This window comes from Notolepis coatsorum (genome assembly GCF_963971535.1).
Source record: "Notolepis coatsorum genome assembly, chromosome: 16".
NCBI lineage: Eukaryota > Metazoa > Chordata > Actinopteri > Aulopiformes > Paralepididae > Notolepis > Notolepis coatsorum.
In genome coordinates, this window is record NC_140180.1 from 23,720,195 (window position 1) to 23,739,956 (window position 19,762).

The 19,762-nt window shown below is 44.2% G+C and overlaps 1 protein-coding gene across 3 annotated transcripts in view; it reads right to left on the reverse strand.

Moving 5' to 3' along the window:
• Nucleotides 1-13,138, reverse strand: part of pdlim7 (PDZ and LIM domain 7) — a 71,880-nt gene extending 58,742 nt beyond the window's left edge. The window contains exons 1-2 of one of the 3 annotated variants that reach the window (XM_084332524.1): nucleotides 12,946-13,138; nucleotides 8,424-8,522 (exon numbers count right to left, since the gene is read on the reverse strand). In XM_084332524.1, coding sequence (XP_084188650.1) covers nucleotides 8,424-8,522; nucleotides 12,946-12,975 — 129 coding nt within the window. In that variant the 5' untranslated portion in view covers nucleotides 12,976-13,138. Of the gene's footprint in view, nucleotides 1-8,423; nucleotides 8,523-11,122; nucleotides 11,230-12,945 lie in introns of those variants that run through there. The other 2 variants (XM_084332522.1, XM_084332523.1) reach the window with 2 other exon arrangements.
• Between the last annotated feature and the right edge of the window lie 6,624 nt (nucleotides 13,139-19,762).

The window sequence follows — 19,762 nt, forward strand, 5'->3', positions numbered from 1 at the left end:
TGTGTGTGTGTGTGTGTGTGTGTGTGTGTGTGTGTGTGTGTGTGTGTGTGTGTGTGTGTGTGTGTGTGTGTGTGTGTGTGTGTGTGTGTGTGTGTGTGTGTGTAATTAGCTTTAGCTAACAATACAGCACAGAAAAACAAGACATGAGCATAATAAATACAAACATCATAAAAAGCATGACACTGCATGACCCTCAACACGGCACCATGGTGCAAGTGCTAAAGAAATACCAAAGAATCAAAATTTGTTAAGCAGCTGAATGCTGTGTGGGACAAAGGACGTAATGCATCGTTTGGTTCCAGGGATGCAGTACCTCCTCCCGGAGGGTAAGAGTGCGTCGTACTCAGACCATAGTGGGTGCAGTTGATCGGCTATGATCTGTTCTGCCAATTTCCTGGTGTACTGGTCTGACATGTTTGTAATACTGCACATTGCTTCACCAGTTATCTTACCTCCTAATTTGACCACCCTATCTAATTTATTCTTATTCTATACACTTAATAGTGCTCGCCCCCAGCACTGACTGAATACAGAAAGGCAGCACACTCTGGATGCAGGTCTTATAGAACAGTATCTGCAGAGTTCTGTCCACTTTGAAACTTCTAAGTTTTCTCAAGAAGTACAGACTTTGTTGAGCCTTTGCAGATCTGGCATTGGTGTTAGCGTTCCATGTGAGTTTACTGTCGATAATAGTGCCCAGGTATTTGCACTCCTGTACTATTTCAATAGGCACGTTGTTCATGGTCAAGGGGGGGGGGGGGGGGGGTCGTTCATACTAATACAATTGGCAGTGTTAGGGGTGGGAAAGCTGGTGGGTGGGGATTGGACGTTGTGGACGGCGACTCCTACAGGTCGGTTGGTGCGCCTGTACAGCAGAATCAGGAAGTGACGGGGGCGGCGTGTCCCTCCCACGCGTTACTCGCCACTGAGAGATCGCGCTGTTCAGGTGAAAAGATGCGACGGCTGCCTCCTCGTGTCCCGGAGGGGACACGTGATGCAAGGCTTGGTCCTCACTGCAGCCGACCAGTGGGAGGCATGGTCTAGCAACGTTCGAGACAGGGGAGGGTAGAATTGAAGGGAGAATTGGCAAGGCGAAATTGGGATGGGAGAAAAATAAGGAGAAAAAGTGGATCAAAAAAATAATAATCAATGAGTTTTCAGTAGTCAATCACAGCTCTATAACTGGTCTCATCGTCAGTAAGAAGGCCGATCAGGGCCACATCGTCCGGAAATTTTATAATTTTGCAATAGTCCTGTGACTAATTAAGTCATTAATGTACAATATAAACCGCAGAGGCGCGAGGACACAACCTTGTGGTGCCCCAGTCTGAGTGCTGATGTACGATGATCGTCCTCCCTGGACTTAAACATATTGACGCCGCTCAGTAAGGAAGTTGTAGATCCACCTTATGAGGATGTGATTCACTCCCATACTGCCCAGCTTCTCCGCCAGTCTGTCTACCTGGACACTAGTGTTGAAGGCAGATGAGAAGTCGGCAAACAGTATGCGCACGTAGGAGTGCGAGTGTGTGTGTGAGTGTGTGTGTGAGTCAGAGGGTGTGAGAGAGTGTGAGTGAGAGAGTGTGAGTGAGAGAGTGTGAGTGAGTGTGTGTGTGTGTGCGCATGTACATATGTGTGTGTGCATGCGTTTGTGTGTATGCCTGTGTGTATGCCTGTGTGTGTGCCTGTGTGTGTGTGTGTGTATGCCTGTGTGTGTGAGTGTGAGTGTGTGTGTGTGTGTGTGTGTGTGTGTGTGTGTGTGTGTGTGTGTGTGTGTGTGTGTGTGTGTCCGTCTGTCTAGGAGAACGGAAAGAGGTGAGCAAAGAGGTGAGCAATCAACAGATGGTCCAGGCGGACTCACCCACAGCAACACAGACGGAGCTCAGACAGTGACACATCCAGCTGCAGCGCAGGAGAGACACAAAGCTGACTCCTCCCTCGCTTATTAACGTGACACAATCCTTGGTCATTTCCCCCTGAAGCCCAACGTCGTGGTTTCAGCAGTGCGCCGTGCGCGCCGATAGAAACCAGACGGACCCTTCACCCTTCCCCCCCCCGGGCTTTGAGCCGTGACATCATAACCTTCATGAAATCACAACGTCAAGAGATCTGGGGGGCAGAGCCTGGCAGGCCTCTAGCTGTACTTACAGTACGCAAACGATATCAAGGCATTTGGGGGTCTTTTTGTTAAAAGGTCATCGGTTGGGACCCAGTAAGACTATGTGTTATTGTTTCGTCCAGAGGGGACCAAGGGTCATTCGGGGGGGGGGGGGGGAATATCCCCCCGTCCCCCCACCCCCTTGCGAACCCCATAATTCACGCTAGGTCTAAATGTAGGCTTAGTGGGGCAGAGCGCCACATTCTTGTCTTTCTCGAGACGGTTGATCTCACTTCCAATGATTCCACTGGGAAAGTATTCTTTCTGAGGTCGGAGAAGGCCGTCGTCCAGGGAGGGAGGGGAGGGAGGGAGGGAGGGAGGGAGGGAGGGAGGGAGGGAGGGAGGGAGGAGGGGGAGGGGGATGAAGTGCGGTGGACATATTAGACGCAGGGAGGAGACAATGGGCTTGTCTGTTGGCAACAGCGCAGTGGATATGAGAAAAATGTCAGGAATGTGGAGAAATATAGCTTTCCAGAGTCTGAGAGAAAGGAGGAAGGAAACGTTGTATTGAGAGACCGAGGGGCCTATATATCCACACACACACACACACAGCACAGACATACACACACACGCCTTTGTAAATCAATACCAGATGAACAACATCCTCATTTACATCATGTAAAAAAGGGACAAATGATCATGTATAAAGCTATTAACGGGGCAGTAAATCAGCCCGTGCCGCGACTGCACTCACAAACAAACCAACACTCGAAAGGCTTATCGGATGGTCATTTCAACCTCGAGAACAACATGATCTCATATTCCCTACAAAAGAAAACACAAACTAAACAAATTAGACATCGACCCCCCCCCCCAGCTCTTTGATTCTCTGCGAGGATTTTGTCCCGTCAACTCTGCTCGCTCTCCCGTGCGTCATCCCCCTCTTAACTGTCAGGCCGTCAGGTAGGAGACGCTCACATCACCCTCCCGTGAGCTCACCGGCTTCACGTCGGGATGAGACGACCACCCACTGAAGTCATTTACTGCCGTCTCCAGTCAAGTCTGTGCCTCCCTGTCAGCACAGAGTACACTCCTCGACCACTTCTGAGGTTTACATCGCCTAGAATGGCCTGTTTCCAATCCACCGAGACTCACCGTGCGTGATTCATTGGACATTCGTCTATGACGACAGTGAACAGAGATGTCAGCCTGGGGGGGGGGTGAGATGCGGGGGCGGGGGGGGTACAGACGGCAGGCCTAAAGTATGACCCGAGTCACGTCTTTATTGCTCCCATACCCCAGGGCCTCAAGGTAGTACTTGTACACGCAAAGGTATACATTAGCCACCGAGCAGTTATTAAAAGAACACAACAAACATTTTGGGAAATTAGCGTATAGTTCCTTTAAGCTTCCGCTCGGCTTATGATGACATCATTGTTTTTCATACCGGGGCCCGTTCTCAATCTTTCCTCCGGGGGACCCAACGGCCCGCGTCCCGGCAAAGAACACGACTGGCCGAAGACAGCGATGCAGCTGGGAAATGAGTCGTGTTGCAGAAAGGTTGCCGCCCAAGCTACATTTCTATGACAGGAAGGAAGGTCATCAAGATGTGTTAATTATGTGCTACCTGGCTTATGGGAGAACCAGTGTAGTCTGCTCTGGATAATAAATAGGGGCTGGGCGCATATGAGAAAAAATTAAATAAACATTGCGACATCCAGAAGGACGTTTATCGATGGAGCAATCAATGTGACGATATAACCATGTAACAATATCTGCCCAGGAATAGAAGCTCCCATGTTAGACGATCCAATTGATGTTCCATCATAATGAACTGCATAGTAATTGGAAGAGTGATACAATATAACTGAAACTATCATTTCAATTGACGTTCTAAAATATTTCAGGAGATCATTTTGAGAGATATTAAGGCTTAATATTTGCTTCTGATCATTAATTTAGACGGCAACATTTATGTATCACAATTCCCGATATAGTGTGTATATACTATAGATATATAGATAGATAGACACATAGCAGGGCTGGAAGATATTAATCGAGTTTCAATTACGATTTTGGCTTCCCACGATCATGAAAACAAGATAATCGAGATAAAATGATTATTGTGCACAGTGCCGTGTTGCTCTCGCGTTGTCTCGTGTTGTAAACGCAGCGCACCCTTCCTTCACGACAGTAGTGTCAGAGCCATGCAGGCAGAAGCGATCTGGTTCCACTCCTGCTGCTCTGACTCTGGCTCTGTGACAGTTCTCCCGAGCCGCTTCGCCCAGGCAGGCTGACATTCCCACAGCTCCACTCCAGTAACCCACCCACCCGCTCCTCCCGGGACCGCTTTCTTGTTTGTTTCATGTACCGTGTGAAAGAGAGAGAGAGAGACATCTAGGTATAGAAGAACATGTACCGTGAGAGTAGAGCTGCCGCGGTTACCGCAGTATCGCTGTTACATCATTACCACCAATCGGCAAGCGCGTATTCGTTTTTTACTTCCTGGATGTCAGCCATTGATTAGATCTCACAACAAGGCTAATAACGTTAGCTCCCCGCCGGAGTGGACTACCAGCGCTCCACAGGACTAAACGAGGCATAATGATTTTACTGCAACGAATGTTATAATAAAAGCCCTTCGTTCTATACACTCGTCTGATTGAAAACTTTATTAACAGACCGCAGAATGGGCACAACTCAGCACGCTCTGAGAAAAGGGAGGAACTGAGATATGAATTGAGTAATGCTTGCCTTGCTATGGTCCGGTAAATACACTGATGTTATTGAACGTGTAACTAACTATATAACGTTAATGCCACAAAACGAATGCCTTTGTTAATCATAAGTAGTAACTTTATAATAATAATAAGAAGAAAGGGTCGGGGGGGGGGGGTAACCGCCGGGCGCTACCACCCCTGCCCGCGACACCGAGTGAACGGCGCACGACCAGAGGGGAGACTTCGAATACGTGTTTCACTTTCAATAACGAATGCGTGCTTGCCGAATCCCAAACAATATTCATGCTGCAAAGTCATCCTCTAAAGATAGACATTTAGACTAGAGGCAGGCTATATGCTATAAAGAGTAGACTACTAAAAAAAGAAAAATGAAAAGATGCATTCTAATTTTAAAAATAAAATAAAAATCGCGGTAACCGCGGCGGTAGGAAATATTTCGCAAATTTGTGCGGTAAGGAAAACATCAATACCGCGGCAGCCCTACATGAGAGAGAGAGAGAGAGGAGAGAGACATCTACTGTAGGTATAGAAGAACATGTACCGTGAGAGAGAGAAAAAGAAATTCCACAATCACCTAAAAGAAAGTGACCCAGACACACTCCACAACATAGCCCTCACCTACAGAGAGTGAGACCCTTGAGATGCCCACTCAGCCAGATGGTTCTGGGACTCTGCTCACGAACACAAGCAGAGCCACCAGACAGAAACCACAGTGGACTAAATCAAATTATAAGAAAACAAAAAGAAAACTATCTGACACATTGGAAAGAATCAACCAAAAACCAGAGCAAATTGGAATGCTATTTGGCCCTAAACAGAGAGTACACAGTGGCAGAATACCTGAGCAGCAGTGTGACTGACCAAAAACTAAGAAGATCCTTGACTAGGTACAGACTCAGCGAGCACAGCCTAGCCATCGAGAAAGGCCGCCATAGGCAGACCTGGCTCCCAAGAGAAGACAGACTGTGCACCCACTGCACACAAGATGAGGTGGAAACCGAGCTCCACTTCTTAACAACCTGCCCACTATACCAAGACATCAGAGACATAATATACTTCCCACAAATTGCAAACACCCAAAGAGACTTTGAAAACATGGACAATAACTCAAAACTCCCATACCTACTTGGAGAAATACAAGAATGTGCAAACACAGCAGCAAGATTTGTGAGCTGCTGTGACAAGAAAAGGACATCCAATGGAATACAACCACCATAAAGACTGTACAAGAAATGTCTTCTGTAATGTACTGATTTCTTTTGATTTCTCTGTTTGATTGTTTTGTTTGGCAATGTAAACGTATGTTTCCCGTGTCAATAAAGCCCATTTGAATAAAATAGAGAGAAAGAGAAAGAGAAAGAGAAAGAGAAAGAGAGAGAGAGAGAGAGAGAGAGAGAGAGAGAGAGAGAGAGAGAGAGAGAGAGAGAGAGAGAGAGACAGACATCTAGGTATAGAACATGAAGTGAGAGAGAGAGAGACATCTAGGTATGAACATGAAGAGAGAGAGAGAGAGAGAGAGAGAGAGACATCTAGGTATAGAACATGTACCGTGAGAGAGAGAGAGAGAGAGAGAGAGAGAGAGAGAGAGAGAGAGACATCTAGGTATAGAACATGTACCGTGAGAGAGAGAGATAGAGAGAGAGAGAGAGAGAGAGAGAGAGAGAGACATCTAGGTATGAACATGAAGTGAGAGAGAGAGAGAGAGAGACATCTAGGTATAGAACATGTACCGTGAGAGAGAGAGAGAGAGAGAGAGAGAGAGAGAGAGAGAGAGAGAGAGAGAGAGAGAGAGAGAGACATCTAGGTATAGAACATGTACCGACAGGCTGCTGATCAACTGCCTTCACTGGAGGATTACTTCAACAACTCTGTGCACGCTCTCTCCCTCCCTCCCTCCCTCTCTCCCCCTGACACTTTCTATCCCCCTCTCTCACGTTGAAGTCATCTTACTGACAGAACACTATACAAAAAAGTAAGTATAGTGATGGATGATATAGCCTAGTAACTATGCTAAGCAATGCGTTGTCGGTCAAAGATTAATGAACACCTGAAAGCGAGAACAATATTGTCAGCAACGCAAAGTATTCCCAGTGTTTGAATGACGGGAGGCTTAGGACTAGACTCGCCAAGTAAAGCTACATTTGACCAAAGCTACATTTGACTAAACCTCAGACTGCTAGCAACATTGAACAAAAGTGTTATGGGGTATGCAAATCTGAGCAGCGTTATAGTTCATTTCAGCCTCTAAGGTAGCAATATAACACCACCAGTAGAGAGTGGCTATATAATAGAATGTCATGTCTGTGTGCGCCAATACCTGGCAGCAATATTAGAAAGTGTGTGTGTGTGTGTGTGCGTGTGTGTGTGTGTGTGTGTGTGTGTGTGTGTGTGTGTGTGTGTGTGTGTGTGTGTGTGCATAGTCAAGTAAAGCAACGCTGCTCATATAAGGCTTGGAAACTGGTTGTTGCTCTCAATAGCGAGAGCAGTTTATGGAAGATCAAGAGAAACTATTTAGCAAAGATGCCGTGACCTAAAAGCGAAGACTGCAATGTTCCAAGGCATATGGCCAAACAAACACGCAACATGTCCTTGTGAGCAGCGGAATAATTGCGGAGAACTCCGTAAAAAACACTTAAGGATGACATCAAGAAGACAGACCCGCCTTCACAAACCTCAAAAAGAATGCGAGTGGGGATCTTAAGAGTTCAGCAAACTACCGAGAATATGGCTTGGATTACAATCAACTAGGGCTGACCCCGATTAGTCAACAAATCGATCGAAAGGAGCCGTAGTCGACTGCCAACCTCTTAGTCGAATGAAAATATATATATATATTTTTTTTTATTCTTTCCAAAAGCAAAGAGGCCTAGAAGCGTGGCTATACAGGCTAACGCTAATGGCATGCATACCAGCGAGGTTAACTGCCTAAGAAAACACTGAAAGAGGATTTCACCCATCTAATGAACACACTAGACTAGACAAATATCAAGATGTATCCATCAGTGGACCAATTGCATGCTTTTTCAGAGGACAAGAAGCCTTCAGTCGACTCCTTCAGACAGTAAGCACCCCCACAGCCCAAATGGAATGATACAAATATATATATTTATTCTTTATTTATTTTTTTCATTCAGGGGGGTAGTCGACTACCAGTCGACTATCGGCAAATTTCGACCAATCAAAGTCGACTATCCAATTCCTTAGTCGGGGACAGCCCTACAATCAACACATTATGACCTCATGGACTCTGTCAGAATGAATTTCCATCAAAGCAATACACACAACAGATGAGGTTATCCGGTATAGGGGTCACTGTATGTGGTTGTATTGAAGATGGACGCCTTGAAAACAGGCAGAGTTTGATATAGCAACAAACGTCGGCATGCTGGGATTGGGATAGTCCACCACAGAGCAAACCCTATAGAATAAAGACGTGGAACAAGAGCTCACAGATACAGAGAAACACGCAAATGCACGAGCACAAAAGGAACAACGGAATAGCCACACGTCTGAGGGCAAAAAGAGTCCCTGCATGGGGCATCAGCAGGTTGTCTCACACACACACACACACACACGTTTCTTACCCTTGACACAGTGAGGGGCATGCTGAAGTCCTTGCCACCCTGGAGTCTGAAGCCCCATGGCGCTGGGCCGGCGAGGGTTATACAGTATATATTCATGGGCTGAGGAGAAGAGAGGAGACAGACAGAAACACACAGTATGAATAAGAGATGGGATAAGCCTGGGAGATGCTGTCAGGACCAAGGAACCCTGGCCGAAAGACATTGTGTGCTAGATTTATATTACCTCTGAAGCTTTGTTTGAGTCAAGCACCTAGGTAGAGCTTAGCTCTATTGATGAGCTTTGTGTGCATTACATATATACAAAGCTCTATGACAAACCCGCCGCAGATTCTGAGGGTTAAGTCAAAAACTCATTCTAACTAGTTATTGCATGTCGCTGCTGTCGGGACAAAACCTCATAACTCCAAAAACCCAACTTTTCAGCAGATGAAAAAAACTAACACAGATTTGAGGGTGAATAGAGTTAGGAGGTTTAGACAGATGATCGGTTTAATGCTTTTTCATTGTTTAAACTTTGTAAAACCCACACACACATATGGAGGATGATCTACGGAGTTGATTTATATAATAAATAAAAAAAATAAAAAAAATGGAGTTATGAGGTTTTGTCCCGACAGCAGCGATGTTCACATTGTGTTTTGGAAGGGATCAACAGGAAGCTCAAAGAGTCTCAACAAAGGCTGGCGGGGTGAAAAGAAAACACAAGCTGCTGCTGAAACTCAGTATGAAATTACCCTTTTCTCTCCCAAGTCTCCTTTCAAAATGGTAACAACGCCTTCTTCTGTGGTTCTCTGGGAAAGCTCGACAAGTACGCTCAGTGCTGCAGTGCCACCATTGGTCACCAATAAAGCACTATAGGGTCTCATTCTCCAACGGACTTACGACAAAAAAGGGCTTTCTCTTAGGGCCAGTTGAGACCTTTTCGGGCAAGAAATGAATATAGACAATATATTATAATATAATATTAATTATATATGTTTTATTGGGACGGTTGGTGAATCCCAAAATCGGCCCGAAAAGGTCTCAAATGGCCCTAAGAGAAAGCCCTTTTTGTCGTAAGTCCTTGGAGAATGAGACCCATTTGACCGGTCAGGTCAAGGTGCTGATCTTAGAGGTGACCAGTGGTGACAGCACCGAGCGTTCGTCGAATGGAGGGTCATTTTATTCTGTATTTCATCAGCGGCTTGTGTTTTCACTCCATCAGCCTTTGCGGAGACTCTTTGAGCTTTCTCTTGATCCCTTCGAAAATACAATGCAAACTTGCAATAATTGGTTAGGGCGGGTTTTTTACTCAACCCTCAGAATCCGGTAGCTTGTCAATACAAGGCTCGTCAATAGAGCCAGGTAGAGCGGAGACATTGCAATTTCTATTGCGGATGTTGTTTGTTGTCAAGACCACACTTTGTTCTGTCCATCAACTACAACAATCCAATCCAACACCAACATGTGTTTTATTCTGTGGATGTTTAAGTATTTTTACAGTGGCCCCCGTTACACTGCATTAGTTTACCAAGGAGGGGCAGAGTATCCAGAATGCAGCACTGCATGGATTGTGCTGAAAGGGGACTCTACCCTTCAACATATTATTATTGTAGGAGCCATTATGATGGTGGGCCACTACAATTATTATTATTATTATTATTATTATCATCACTGAGGAGCAGGAACTAGGGTTACGTCAGGGTTGGGTACCTTTCACATTTGAATCGATACCGGTACCCAACAGTACCTTTTTTCTGTACTTTAGTCTCTAAAAATGTAATCTACCTACCTCAGTTGTAAAAAAAAAAAATCAAATAACCACACTTTCGGCCGTTTTCGGCTTGCCATTTCCCCGACTGCTTTGTTGTTGAATCAAGTCAAATCCTAGGTAAGCGTGTATTGTGCGTGTGAACGTTGACGTGAAAAAAAATAAGTAGAACGTTTTTTTTTTTTACAGTACCGAAATGTGGCACCGACGGATCTCACGTGAATCGGTACTCTGTAGTACCGACGTGATTCGGTAGGTACCTTTAAAAGTACCTAATTCGGTACCCATCCTTACGTGTCCAAAATCCTGAATCTGCCCTCCCAACAGCTACCTTCCTGACTCTGTGGGAATACTTGTACAACACACACCAAGTTAGAAAAACACCCAAGCCTCTCCTAGCAGATGACAAACGTGACATTACGTTCATGGTTCAACCACTGGGGAGGATGTAGGGAGGGACAGAACGTTGTCCTTGCCCAAAAGAAACAACACAGGCTTGATATTTTCTCCCCAAAAATATCCATCAATCACACAAAGCCGGCGAGGGGAAAAGGCAGTGTGATGATGATGCCAACGGCAGAACGGTTCGATGACACTGGAACAAGTTATTACCGTTCTGTTCCTGTCGTGCAAAAACCTCACATCTCCCAGAGAAAACACTACTTTTCAGGAATCAAGATAAACAAGCAAACCTTATCGGCACAGCCATGTAAAAACAGCCCCATGTCATTTTAAGAACCGAGGGCAACATGAAACCGTTCTCGTCAAGTGAATTACAGACGTACCACTGACGTCTGCACCTACCCTGCCGCCATACCCCCCTTCCCCCCAACAAACCCCCACACTGCCTCACCCCCATACACTCATCCTCCTTCCCTCACACCCCACCCGGTAGAAGGTACTCTCCATGAGAACTACCACCACCTGCAAGGCTGCTATGCAAACCTACCTCGTCCTGGGAGGCTGGCTGGCTGGCGGCCGGTAACCCAAACCTGGGAGAAAGCTAGGTAGCCGGTGAGCTAAGGCAGCTCGACTCTGTTGGCAAACCCTATAACCGCCCCCCCCCCCTTCTTATGACACAGGCAAGTCCTTGCCTCTCCACACTCCTCAGAGGCTATATAAGGAATGTAAAACTACACCAAACTATTTCGACAACCCACATGAGTCACAGAGGGAAGGGGGGGAAAGGGAGAGAGGGAACATCAACCACCCATATACTCTGGCACGGCCTTTGAACATAAAAGCCTAATGGACATTTAAAATAAGTCTACTTGTGTAGCAGTAGAAGGCCCGAGCAGCAGTGAAGCCTATGTGGAAGGAACCCCACATTCCTTCCAGAGGGCATGAAGTGCATTTCAGCAGCACAGCACAAACCAAACCGGCAATTAGGAGGATATGACATCAAGTTCTTAAAGAGGCAGAGGAATCAAACGTGTAGTTAACCTTTTTTTTTTTTTTTAACGCTTGGACTGATATCATCAGGCTATGATTTCAAGTAGAATTTCAAAGATTTTGAAAATGTGTTCTTTACGTCTTCTAGATGTCAAACCGTACACTGTGACAACATGAAAACTAGGAATTAATTTACGAACTAGGAATTAATTTAGGAAATAAATGAATAAGGATGAATTTCCGCAAGGGGATCAATAAAGGAATACCTTATCTTAAATTATAAGGGGGGGGGGGTGTTAAGAAAGATTTAGAAGATGTAGGAGCAGCTTACAGTTTGCTTTCTGAAGATCTCATAATTAAATAACTTCACAATATGTGTTGCTCTACTCAATCATCACCTTAAATGAAACTGTTAGCACATAACATAATGCAAAAGAATGGATAGAGCTGTATTCCTTGGACAAGGCCAGAAGCCTCAAAGGGAAACAAAAGGCAAACTATTGTTAGACGTTAATTCGGGATAAAATCAAGACAATCAATGGAAAACGCACACAACAGTCAACAGGTTCACGAGACGAACTGATAAAGTGATTATACATGCACAATAAAAAGACAACATCTAAAATAACAAGAGGGAATTCCGTTCTACTTTGTAGTCATCAGAAGATCCGTCAGATTCATGTGTAGAGACAATTGGTGAAGATGGAAACATTGGGCCTAGAGATGTATCTGAAAATCATTCAACTGACTACATTGCTAGATTAGAACTAATTGAAGGCAGCAGACCTGTCCAATTGTAGTGTCCGCAGACTATGCACCTTTGTACGTAAATGAAAATGTATCAGTCTGGATTATAGGGATGTAAATGAAATATTATGTGTCTGATATCATGATATGGATATATTATTAGAAGATTTAATAATTGGTTGCTATAAACGTAGATAATGAATGAAAAAGCTCAATTGTATATTATACTGTATTGATAATGAATTGATTAGGAGATTATTGTCGACTTTGATTTGTGTGTATGCCATGTGAATGTCTGAGTGTATAATGTAAGTCTGTAACTCTATTGTATGTGTTATTATGGACCCCAGGAAGAATAGCTACAGCACTAGCTGTGTCTAGTGGGGATCCAAATAATAAACTTAAACTTAAAAGCGAAGCAAGATATGGGACGACGCAGTCGAGACAGGACTATTTGAACTCTCGAAAAGTGGCAGTAAATCGGTAAACAAGTATGCATTTAACAAACTCCTGCAGTAGCCTAAGTGTTATATTGACATTCAAGAGAAGCGATCGTCACGACAAACTTATGTAAAAGTTTTCACCATACACAGAAAAGTCTTATAGATGTTTACACACAAGAGATTCGCCTACCTCATGCCCCTCCTTATGTTGGCCAGACATCGCTTTACTTTCGTCTGGCTGATGAGATAAATTCGATCAATAAGTAGTAGGCTATACACCAGCCTAAACGTTGGACTTCCTCAAATTCTGTGTCAGAAAGGCAGAGTGGATCCGTTCGTAAGCAGCAGCGAGCATTCCCTGTAATTCCTTTTAGTAGGATTCTACTGTAACGTCAGCAAGTCACATGGGCCCCTCCGCTTCATGTCGGTTCATTCAGATTCCTAGGTGTCACAGCGTCTACTTCAGTCTTCATGGGGGATGCCATTGCTGTGTGATTTATTTACTCATTTTAAGAAACTTCAGAGCCCACGATGATACATAAATGTAGGGTAATGATGCAAGAATATTCAAGGAAGAGTATATTATAGCAGGAATAGAATAAGAATATTATATTAAATTAAACTTAAAGGTGCTGTGGATGACATTCAGCCACTAGATGTCGCACGCGAGAGCACCAGCATGTAGTTTATAGAATAGAATAGAATAGAATAGAATAGAATAGAATAGAATAGAATAGAATAGAATAGAATAGAATAGAAATACTTTTATTATCCCGTGGGAAATTTGACACTGCAAATCGCTCAACATTTAAACATTTAGACAGGACAAGTCACGAATTAGAATAATAACACAAATCAAATCCAAGCAGGTCCGTCCACATGGGGAATGGGAAGTAGGGAATGCAAAACGTAAATAACAACATTCATTTTGGACCTGCAAACATTTATCTTTCAATGATAAATTGATTAATCAATATTTATTGGGGGAAAGCGATACTTTTATTCCACGCCCTTCTAAAAGCTCAGGAGATGTATTATTTAAAAGAAAAATGATTACTCTACATAAAATGTGTATCTATAGCACCTTTAAATTAAAGGTTAAAGCCCCAATCCAAACTTTATTCCAAACTCTGGGAGAGGTGTTTTTGTCCAAGCTGATCCGTATCCACTTCCATTCATTCATTTTGTGCTAGCTTGCAGCCGGAGAGCTTTCCAGAGAGAGATAATTGGTATTTATCTACTTGCCTGACTCTGGAGAAGATGCTAAGGCCATGTCCAGACGAAACTGATTCGGTCGTATCAGGCAAAGTATTTGATCGTATGCACCTTTCATCCACACGGAACTGCGTTCTGGGAGCCTGAAGATGCTATTTTCTGAAACCGGCTCTCAGAGTGCGCAATTCTGAAAACGCCCCCCTTGTGTCACCGTCTTTACAAGTGATACAAGTCTTTTCCTGAACCGATGACGCGATAGCCCACCTCTCCCTTACCCCGCATGTGCAAACTCCCACATCACAACAACAATTCAAGTTTCTTTATTAGTTGTCATACAGAAATACAGAATACTTTTGCATGAAATGCTTCTTTCTGTTTTGCTCCTGAGAGTGTGCTAGATAAAAATAACAAGATAGTGTAAAATAGTATAATATAAGTATAAAATAGAAAGTCAAGTACGTAAACAAGTGTAAACAAAACAGAAATGTTCAATATACATATATACAGTATATGTACAGTATATGTACAGTCTATACTTCTATACAGTCAGCTACTATACAGTACAGTGTAGAATGGTGAGGTATAGCTTAGCTTGTGGTGCCACCTTGTGGTGGTGAGGTGCAATGAGGTGCATGGGATTGATGCCAATATATAAATATATAATATAAAGTATAAATATAAAGTGTGTGTTAGTGTCTAAGTGGGTAAAGTGGATGCTACAGTGTGTTGTTTATTTAAAGTGAGTGTGTGCGTGTGGATGTGTGTGTTGTGGGTGTAATTGATGGTCTGTTATTGTTCATTGTTCATTGAGCATCCTGATGGCCTGGGGATAGAAGCTCCTTCTGAGTCTCTCTGTGCTTGCCATGATACTCCGGTATCGCTTGCCTGACCGCAGCAGTTCAAAGAGGCAGTTGTTTGGGTGGCTGGGGTCTTTGATTATTCTCTTAGCCATACAGCGCTTGTTGTAAATGTCTTGGAGAGTGGGAAGCCCCCCTCCAATTGTGCGTTCGGCTGAACAGGGCCACTCTCTGTAGTCTGCTACGGTCTTGTGCAGTGATATTCCCAAACCAGGAGGTGATATTGCCAGTCAGGATGCTCTCTATTGTGCATGAGTAGAAGTTCTTGAGGATCTTCTGACTCACTTTGAACTTCCTTAGGCGCCTAAGGAAGTAGAGGCATTGTCGTGCCTTCTTGATAACACTGTCAATGTATGTGGTCCATGTCAAGTCCTCGGATATGTGGACTCCGAGGTACTTAAAACTGTTCACTCTCTCAACCGGTGCTCCTTCGATGCTGAGGGGGCTGTAGTCCCTGACCCCCGACCTCCTAAAGTCCACAAGCATCTCCTTTGTTTTGCTGACGTTCAGGGAGAGGCTGTTCTCTTGACACCATCCCGCTACGCAATGGCATCAGAGTAGTTGCGTTCGTGTTACAGAAGCTATTGAGCTTGATCGGGAGGCTACTGTGATGCAATACACGATACTAGCTAGAGATTAGCGTCACATAGCTGGCCTTTTTCTGAAAACCCAAGTAGTAGCCAAGCACATATGTTCCATAGCATACGCCTTCAGTTGATCATGACAAATCCTCTCTTACCTTGACGATTAAAAAGCCTCCATAATTGAGTAAATAAAGCTGTAGCCAGCCAGCTAGCATTGATGCTATTCAAAATGCTATCAACATTAGCTAAATAGCGCGGGCGGTCGGATGGCGTAGCGGAGATTGCGCTCGTCACCAATGCAAGAGGCTGCGGTCTCGACTCCCGGAGTCAGCATTGCCTGCGGCTTGGGCCGATCGTCATACTAACTCGTTTGGCTGAGTTAGCGGGAGGGAAGTCGAGGGTGGTAATCTGGCGTTGTGGACAGCGACGCCTACAGGTCAGGTCTGGGTGCCTGCTCAGCTAAAGGCAGGAAATGGTGATGGCAGCGTGACCTCCCACGCGTTACGCTTCACCAATGAGAGTCCTCGCTGCCAGGTGAAAAAAGAGCCACTGGCTGTCTCCACATGTGTCGGAGGAAGCGTGTGGTAGACTTAAGGGTTCCTTTGTACCGACCAATAGGAGGAACATGCGCACAACAACCAGGTAGGGGAGGGGGGGAATTGGCATAACGACAAAAATTGGGATGGGGAGAAAAATTGAAAAATCAGGCGGAGAAAAAAGAGGATAAAAAAATAAAAACATTAGCTAAATAGCTAACCAACTAAATACAATAGACAGTGGTATCCTGAGGTAACGTTAAATACAGACAACGTTTGGACACAGGGACAAGTTAAACATCAATCAATTACTTTAATACAACACAGGTAGTTTGAGCCACGGTCTCTGTCCACTCCTTTGAAAACTAACGTTAAGTTAGCTCAAGTTATCGAAAACAACAACAACACTTCCGGTCTGGGGTTTTCAAAATAAAAGAGCGATGTCTAAAACAGGAAAGACATTTATTTAGTAAATGTGTGGCACGCACTTATTTCTTGAGACGTTTTCGTTTTTACGGAAACCTTTTTTTAAATGAAAACGAAAAAGATCAAAATAGTTTTCGTCTGGACAAGGCCTGAGCTCCATAGGGTACTTATTATTAGTGTGTGTGTCAGTGTGGGGGGGGGGGGGGGGGGGGGTGTAGCAGCAGTAGTAATAAACCTCTCTCTGGCAGTCTAATGATAGTTAGTGCTTCTCTCCTGGAGCTTGTTCTCTCTCTCTCTTTCTCTCTCTCTCTCTCTCTCTCTCTCTCTCTCTCTCTCTCTCTCTCTCTCTCTCTCTCTCTCTCTCTCTCTCTCTCGGTCTCTGTCTCTGTCTCTCTCTCTCTCTCTGTCTCTCTCTCTCTCTGTGTCTCTGTCTCGGTCTCTGTCTCTGTCTCTGTATGTCTTCATCTCTGTCTCTGTCTCTGTATGTCTTCATCTCTGTCTCTGTCTCTGTCTCTGTCTCTGTCTCGGTCTCTGTCTCTGTCTCTCTCTCTCTCTCTGTCTCTCTCTCTCTCTGTGTCTCTGTCTCGGTCTCTGTCTCTGTCTCTGTATGTCTTCATCTCTGTCTCTGTCTCTGTATGTCTTCATCTCTGTCTCTGTCTCTGTCTCGGTCTCTGTCTCTGTCTCTCTCCACCTGTTATCAATTAAACATGTTTTATGTCATGAAAGTAGGAAACAATATAACAATCTCACTTCAACCCCCACCTGTGTATGTGTGTGTGTGTGTGTGTGTGTGTGTGTGTGTGTGTGTGTGTGTGTGTGTGTGTGTGTGTGTGTGTGTGTGTGTGTGTGTGTGTGTGTGTGTGTGTGTGTGTGTGTGTGTGTGTGTGTGTGTGTGTGTGTGTGTGTGTGTGTGTGTGTGTGTGTGTGTGAGTGAGTGAGTGAGAGTGAGTGTCATCTTCCTTACCCCCCACCCACTCTGCATAACATTGAAAGAATTCGGCTGCAATTCCATTTTGGCCAGGAGATTTGCCTGCTGGTAAGGCCAGGCCTTGATTGTGTCAATCATTTCTTGAGATCTATAATAGGAGAATCTAGCTCTACCCGTTGTGTTCAGTACTCAGCTTATAAGTAATTTATAAATAAATAAAAATGATGGTGATGATGATGATGAACTTAGGGAGGTCTAGCTTGTCGAGAAAGGATGTTATCTCTCCATCAGTGGCAGAACGTTCAGATGTGTAGAGGTCGTTATAGAATGTCTTGAATATGTCACTAGGTTTTGTTGTCATTGCATACTGCTGCTATACTAGATTTAGGTTATTTCTCTTTGATGTATCTGGCCAGTAATTGTCCTGCTTTGGCTCCTGATTTCTTTTTAATATAATTGAGAATAGAATGGAATTGTACTTATATTTAAGCTTGGTCAGTTCTCTTAATGCCTCTTCAGATGCATTTAGTTTAATTTTCATCTCGGCATCGTCGATCTAGGAGATTAATTCTCTTTTCTAGATCTATGAGATTAGCCATAGTCCTCTTCTTTTTATAAGAGGCGTATTTTATGATAAAGTCATTAGAAAGGCCTTTCATGTCCTCCCACACCACACTGGCTGAGGGCACTGTACATTGGAATATTGAAAAAGCCATACTTGGTCATTTACTGTACATTGGAGGGGGTTGGGTTAGGACATTTGCAGGGGCCAGTTTCGAATTGCAGTCTCCCGTAGGTGTTCTTTGAGAGTGTTTTTGAAAGTGGGTAGTGATTCACATTCCTTTACAGCTTTGGGTAGGGCGTTCCACATTGATGTGACATAATTGCGAAACGTGTGTAGTCCCTTGTTTGAGCCGAATCTGGGTTTAACATGATTTGTGGAGCTCCCTCTGGTGTTGTGATCGTGGTATTCACTGACCTTTGGGAAGTATTTTGACATGTACATGGGTACCTTGGTCGTGTAGTGTATCTTGTAGACCAGGCCCATTGCAAGTTGCTGTACTCTGTTGTCTACTCTAAGCCATCCTAGGTTGTCAAAGTGGGCAGGGGTGAGGTGGGTTCTATGAGTAAGGTCAAGCAGTAGTCTGACCAGTTTGTTTTGAGATGTTTGTAATTTAGTTTTTAGTGCCTTTGAGGTGCTTTGGTACCATGAGGTGCAAGCATAGTCGTAGTACCCTTGAATGAGTGCTCCTGCCAGAGTCTTCAGGGTATTCTCTAACCCCTCATCCTGTAATAATGATGAGTTAAACCTCCACAGCTGTGATCTAGCTGCATCGTGACACGGCAGCATGTACCATAGCATGATCTGTTATCAAAATATGACCAATAGAACAGGATAATGTGGTGGGTAACAAAGACTTGGAGATAAGTAGGGCTGTACCGAATAGTTCAAAGCTTCATTCATAACATTGACATTCGAAAATTTCGAATTCTAAATCAACATTAGAATTTTATTATTTTATTTTGTATTTTATTTTATTTGTCTATTCAATATGTTTAAACCAATGGGGTTTTTCTTCACAGCTGCAGATAAAGATTAGGCTACACTAATATTATAGTATTATACTATTATTTATTATATATGACTCATCATAAAAATTCAAATAAAACATTTATCATAAATGATCTGCATCCGCTTGGTGCTCGGCGCTCCATCAAGACGTCACCATCACTTTTGTACCAACCGTGCCCTTATTGGATTATTTATATTGACAAAACTGATGAGTTATATTCATTAAAGAAAGTTAATCACTTTATTCAAATTGAGGATTTTTTTTCTTTTTTGATGATGACATCATAAAATATGACGACAGACATTCAAAGGGGAAGGGAGCACTGGGGGATTGATTGATTGAAAAATCTTATTAACAGATTGCAGAATGGGTACAATACAGTACGGCTCAATACACACAATTGTTAAGGGGATGCAGACCAGAGAAAGACTTTCGTCTTGTTTACATCAGGGTTCTTTTCAATTCATCATAACATACATGACATAAAGGGCGGCTAAGTGGCGCAGTGGGCAAGGTGCTCGCCACTAATGCAGAAGATGCTGGGTTCGAGCCCAGCTCTCGGCATTGCTACCAGCTTGGCTGGTCGTTCATACTAACGCAATTGGCAGTGTTAGGGGTGGGAAGCTGGTGGGTGGGGATCGGACGTTGTGGACAGCGACTCCTACAGGTCGGTTGGTGCGCCTGCGCAGCAGAATCAGGAAGCAACGTCGCGCTGTGCAGGTGAAAAGATGTGACGGCTGCCTCCTCGTGTACCGGAGGGGACACGTGATGCAAGGCTTCGTCCACATTGCAGCCGGCCTGTGGGAGGCATGGCCTAACAGCGTTCGAGACAGGGGAGGGTAGAATTGGACAATACGAAATTGGGATGGGAGAAAAATAGAAAATGG